This window comes from Myotis davidii, unplaced genomic scaffold, assembly GCF_000327345.1.
Source record: "Myotis davidii unplaced genomic scaffold, ASM32734v1 scaffold296, whole genome shotgun sequence".
In the NCBI taxonomy this organism is placed as follows: Eukaryota; Metazoa; Chordata; class Mammalia; order Chiroptera; family Vespertilionidae; genus Myotis; species Myotis davidii.
Genome location: NW_006288889.1, coordinates 2427547 through 2433936, shown reverse-complemented (window position 1 = coordinate 2433936; position 6390 = coordinate 2427547). Strand labels below are relative to the sequence as shown.

The 6390-nt window shown below is 44.1% G+C and overlaps 1 protein-coding gene across 1 annotated transcript in view; it reads right to left on the bottom strand.

Annotated features, from left to right (window-relative positions):
- Positions 1 to 6390, bottom strand: part of IL1RL2 (interleukin 1 receptor like 2) — a 53992-nt gene that overhangs the window by 590 nt on the left and 47012 nt on the right. The window contains exon 11 of the mRNA XM_015562214.1: positions 2020 to 2181. Within this exon, the coding sequence (XP_015417700.1) occupies positions 2020 to 2181 (162 nt within the window). The remainder of the gene's footprint in view (positions 1 to 2019; positions 2182 to 6390) is intronic.

The window sequence follows — 6390 nt, the reverse complement described above, 5'->3', positions numbered from 1 at the left end:
GAAAGAGAAGAGATCTCATGAGTAAAGCAGCCTGGATCGTATGCTCCTGAGGACATTACAAATGGACGCTAAGAATGAACATTAAAATAGACATGACTTAGCAATGGACTAACAGGTTGTCTTTTGACATCGTCACCCTCTCTGTGAAAACATCCTACTGTCCCTAAGCATTGGTCCTTTATATTCATGAATCACATGTTTTGATAGTTAGTTGTTGGTATGTCACTTTCCTCAGCTCACACAGGCGTGAACTGCTCAGAACAGGATCTGATCAGGCCTAGTTTTGCCATACTTAGCTGGAGGTCTGGTATAAGATGATGAACATATTTTTTAAAAATAAATACATTTTAAAAGAATAAGAAGTTAGCTCAAATGTCATTTTAATCTTTATTCATGTTTTCCTCTTATGCTTTATAGCTATTTAAATGACGAGGATTTATATACCCTGATGGTTTCTGGTGGCAGGAAGGGGAGAGTTGCTGAAATAAGTTGGTCTTTTTCAGAATAAAGACCAAGTTTTATATCCTCCTTATTTTTAGAACATATGAATAGATAACAACCTCCCCAAAAGCAGACTTTTTATGTTTGGTTACTTTTAACATTTCTAGAGCCTAGGACACTACCTGGCACATAGCAGGTGCTCAATAAATATTTGTTGGATAAGTGAGTGAATGAAGATGGACCCGCTTATGAAAGGAGAGCTCTTCCACATGTTTATCATAAGCGCTGGACTGAAGTTTCATTTCCTCATAGAGGGTGATCTCAGAACCTGGGAAGGTCTGGGCAGAGATATAGCTGTGGTCTCTGTGGGTATAAGTAGCCTGTAAGTCCAAAGTAGTTAGAAACCTTTAAAAGCGACCCAGAATAAGCTACTTCCAACTGCAATAGAGTAGTAATCTTGGTTCCTGGTGACTAGAAAATGAGACTTATTTCAAATTTCAGCCATTGACTGTATAGCCATCAAAGGGGAAATCTCTGTCCTCTGAGTGTCGAATCCAGTGGTTCTCAACCTTCCTAAGGCCGCGACCCTTTAATACAGTTCCTCATGTTGTGGTGACCCCCAATTTCATTGTTACAAATTGAACATAATTAAAGCATAGCAATTAATCACAAAAACAATATGTAATTTTATATATGTTTTCCGATGGTCTTACGACCCCTGTGAAAGGGTCATTTGACACCCAAAGGGGTCGCGACCCACAGGTTGAGAACTGCTGTTCTAATCAGTACTGCTTAAGGTTATACTCGTTTAATTCTCTCAACCAAGACAGAGAAGCATTCTTATCCCCATATGACAGATGAGCCACCTGAGGTTCAGAGATGTCAGCTACACAGCCCAAAACTATACTGCTATTAAATGAGAGAAGTAAATACCTCTTCTATTTAGTAGGGGAGGGTTAGGGGTTGAGGGTTAGAAAATCCACTTTAAACATGAGCTTATTTACATGCTCCAACTGAAAAAAATACTCAGCAGTTAGTCTCAAAGACATCAGGGCAAGCGACCACTTTCAGTCTCTGTGCCACACTCCACCCGTGCACGTGGGAGGGCCTAAGAAGCCTATGCCACACACCACCCGTGCACGTGGAAGGGTCTAAGAAGCCTATGCCACACACCACCCGTGCACGTGGAAGGGTCTAAGAAGCCTATGCCACCCACCACCCGTGCACGTGGGAGGGCCTAAGAAGCCTATGCCACCCACCACCCGTGCATGTGGGAGGGTCTAAGCCTATGCCACCCATCACCAGTGCACATGGGTGGTTTAGCCATATCCTTGCTCAGAGTGAGAGTCACGGTGTTTCACTCAGGGTCTCTGTTATCCTGTTGCAGGAATGAGCTGAACGGGAGAGGGGAGTGGGTTCTAAGCTCCCAGCTCAGGGTTGAGAGCTGGGCGGTGGAAGACTTCCTATGGTTCGGTGGGGAAGGCAAGCAGAGTCCCTACCATTTGTAAAGTGAAGGAAGGGAAAGTTTCCGTTAATTTTTTAATTAATTTTTGTTTTTCTACCTCAGTTAACACATACCTTGTCCAGGAAACTCATCCCTGCCAAATATAAATAGCTTATATCCACACTGCCTCTCCAGCACCTCGGGCAGAGCCCTCAGAACCAGCGTGTCCACATCAGAGCTCCGGCAGTCGCGGGGAGGCTTGGGGTACAAGACGTATGCATCATACAGCTTCCCATCTGAAAGAGAAACGTGGTGAGCTCATGGAACGAATCCTACCAAGTCCTTTCCACATGAACGAGGTGGAAATCGGAGTTGCTATCACGCTGTCCTCTTCGCTCAGGTATGATGGCTTCAGAGTGCCCACCTGGCTGACTTGGTGCCAAGCATTGCTGCTCTCAGCATCACATTCCTTTAACACTTAAATATTTCACTCCACTGGCTTCTTGCTTGCATGGTGTCTGAGAAGTTGAGCATAATTTCTATCTTTGCTTCTCTATGGTTAAGGTGACTTTTTGCCTCTGGCTTCTTTTGGGATATTTTTTCTTATCTTTGATTTTCTGTAGTTTGAAAATAATGTGCCTAGGTGTATGTGAGTTTTTTTGTGGGTTTTTAAAAATATTTACCATATTTGGTGTTCTCTGAACTTCCTGGATTTGTGGCTTAGTGTCTAACATTAATTGGGGGAAATTCTCAGTCATTACTGTTTCAAACATATCTCTTCCTTTCTCTCTTTCTCCTCATTCTGGGACTGTCTTTAGACTTTACCCCTTCTGTGGTTGCACCACAGCCATTTTATGTTTAGTTTAGTTTTGTTTTGTTTTACAGTCTTTGTTCTCTTCACTTTTCAGTTTGGGGAGTTTTCACTTAGTTATCCTCAAGCTCAGAGACTCTGCTGGGCCATGGCCTATCTAACAAGCCCATCAGAGGCAGCCTTCATTTTTGTTATACTACCCCCTGTGGTGCAGCTGAAAAGAAGAATTGGAAGCAAGAGTCTCCATCAACATCACTGTTGATGGGTCCTGTGCAACAGAATGCTGTTCTAACGGCACCAGGTGAAGTGGGCCAAATCCTCACAATGTAGCTCTACCAGTGAATCCCATCATTGACACTGCACACTACTCTACAAGGAAACCAAACAGCAGACTCTAGGAATTGGCTGTGTCATGCTAAGAACTCAAACACCATTGCACATCATCATGTCAGAGTGAGCCAGTGTATACTGACCAGCCACAGGCCACAGCCACTGTGCTCACAGTGTACAGATGAACAAGACCCAGATATATAAGCAGAAGGCCACTCATGAATGTAGAAATAAACAGCATGCAGCACTGTAAGTTAGCAAATGGCTGAGTGAACAGAAGAGACCCAACAGTTCTCTTAAAGGGCCAGGTACACAAAGTTACACAGTTCCTCTTCTCCAGTTCTGGGTAGCAGCTTTGGGGAATCCAGGGACATATGGGGAGCAACTGGATTATCTGGCATCAGGGCAGGAACTCAGGGGTGGCTCTGTCGCAGACAGGAGTGCTCATAGGTGCCATTGTCCCCCATCCCATCCCAGAGCTGACTGGCAGCCATATCTGAGTTTCCATCAGCACGGCCCACACGTTTTGCCCCACCCTGGTGATTCCCTGAGACCCTGTCCCATCCAAATTGCAGCCCCACTCAAGCTGTTTGCAGAGGCTTTTCCATATGAATGGCCTGTCCTGGCTCAGGCTTCAGACTTTGCTAAAATTTCTCAAACAAGCATAAGGCCCAAGACCTGGCACTAGCACCAGCCTGCCCTGCTTCACAGCTTGGCCTTGCCTGGGCACTTCCAAGCCTAATACAAGTAGCAGCCATTGCAGATCTCTCTGTAGCTCCTGAGGGATGGCCCAGGCAGTGGCTGAATTTGTACTTCCCAGGAGGCCCTAGAGCCAATGCACCCAGTGGGCAGCTTCAGACCACACCAGATTACAACTGTACACATCCACAAGCAACACACTCAAGGAGAAGACTCAGTGAGCACCAAAGCCCCACTGAAGCATGTCCTGCTTCATAAGGGTGTCTCCTGCACAGCAGCTTTTCCACTATAGTCACAGCTGGTCCTCACAGCCAATTGGCCTAGAAGTCAACTCCTCCCAGTGACGCCAACAGCAATCAAGGCTCAACTACAAGACTGTGTGCACAGCCCACACAGGGGCACACCTAGAGTGCCCAACTCAGGTGACTGGGGAGGCTGAGTCACTGGGCCCTACAGGACAACTACTACACAAGGCCACTCTACCAATTCCAGGAGACATAGCAGCACTACCTAATACATAGAAACAAATACAGGGAAGCAGCCAAAATTGGAGACAAAGGAACATATCACTAATGAAAGAACAGAAGAAATCTCCAGAAAAAGAAGTAAATGAAGTAAAAGCAAGCAAATTACTAGATACAGAGATCAAAAATATGGTTATGTTACTCAAGGACATTCATGAAAGCTTCAAGGGACTTAGTGAGACTTTCAAGAATCCTAGTGAGAATTTCAGACATGGAAAAGAACCAGTCAGAAATTAAGCATACACTGACTAAAATAAAGAATAATTTACAGGGAGTCAACAGTAGAGTACAGGATTATGAGAATCAAATCAGTGATTTGGAATATGAGGAAGAAGAAAACAAGACACACTGAAACAGAACAGCAAAAAGAAAAATGAATACAAAAATATGAAGAGAGTGTAAAGAGCCTCTGGGACAACTTCAAGCTTACTAACATTTGATTATGGGAGTGCCAGAAGGAGAAGTGAGAGAGCAAGATATTGAAAACCTATTTGAAGTACCATATATTTGCCGGCGTATAAGACGACTGGGCGTATAAGACGACCCCCTAACATTTCCACTCAAAATACAGAGTTTGTTATATACTCGCCATATAAGACTACCCCCTCTTCCGCACACCTTCCACACACCAAATAAAAGGTAAAACAATATCAGATTTGATTTTAACATTTTAATTTATATTCAAATGCTTATGACATGCAGGAAAACTGTCACAAGGCTGTATGTAATCAAACATACACATAAAACAGTGCAAGTTTATTACCGGCAAACATACCGGTAATTCACTAAAGAAAACACACTCTATAGACTGGTACCGTAGATGCTTCTCAGGAACACAGGCAAGCAGCCCACAACCTAGAGGGACTGTCAATGATAGAAGTAAGATAACAAATAGAGGGAGAGAGCAAGTGCCGGGCAAGTCCCTAGCAAGTTTGCTGGCGTGACAGTTTCACCTTAAAAGCCTTCAAGCTCCTCTTCATCATCTGATATTAAAAATTCATCAACGACATCTTGGTGCCATGATAGGGATGATAGGGGTTTGACTGGTCGACATTTTCTATGCTGTACTGTACAATGGGGCAGTATTGTGGTTGGCTGTTGGCTGTATACAAAGCCTGATTTGATTGGTCCCTGCTCCCTGTTTGCCCGCCCTGTCACTATAGCAGTCTGGTCCACCCTTGCATCAGCATCTCCCTGGGACCTCACTAGTGCGCAAGTGCGAGCTCTTCAACATTCTAACAGGCACCATGATAGCGCAAAATCGCGAATCTTCAATGCATATGTAAAGAAATATACGGTAACCCGAATTTACCACACTCGCAAAATCGCACACAGCCAACCATACACCCAGTATGGTATCGCGATTCGCGATTTTGCACTATCATACTGGGTGTATGGTCGGCTGTGTGCGATTTTGCAAGTGTGGTACAATTGCATAACAGCAAAATCGCATAACAGCCGAGCATACACCCAGCAGCGCTGCTGATGCCTGAATGGTATGTGGAATGAAGTGGGCGGGCATCGGGAGGCCACTATGGCACGGGGCAAGCACTATGGGCAGTCTATCTGAAGTGTACCTGGCGTATAAGACGACCCCCCACTTGGAGGCATATTTTTCAAGGCCAAAAAATCGTCTTATACGCCGGCAAATACGGTAATAATGGTGGAAAACTCCCTCTACTGGTGAAAGAAATAGACTTACAAGTCCAGGAAGCACAGAAAGTCCCAAATAAGAGGAACCCATAAAGGACCACAACAAGACACATCATAATTAAAATGCCAGGGCTAAAGACAAAGAGAGAATCTTAAAAGCAGCAAGAGAAAAGCAGTTAGTTACCTAAAAGGGAGAGCCCATATAAAAGACAAAGAGAGAATCTTAAAAGTAGCAAGAGAAAAAACAGTTAGTTACCTACAAGGGAGTACCCATACGACTGTCAGCTGATTTCTCAACAGAAACTATGGAGGCCAGAAAGGAGTGGCAAGAAATATTCAAAGTGATGAATAGAAAGAACCTACAACCAAGATTACTTTATCCAGCAAAGCTATAATTTAGAATTGAAGGTCAGATAAAGACCCTCACAGACAAAAAAAAGCTAAAGGAGTTCTTCATCACCAAACTAGTATTACATGAAATATTGAGG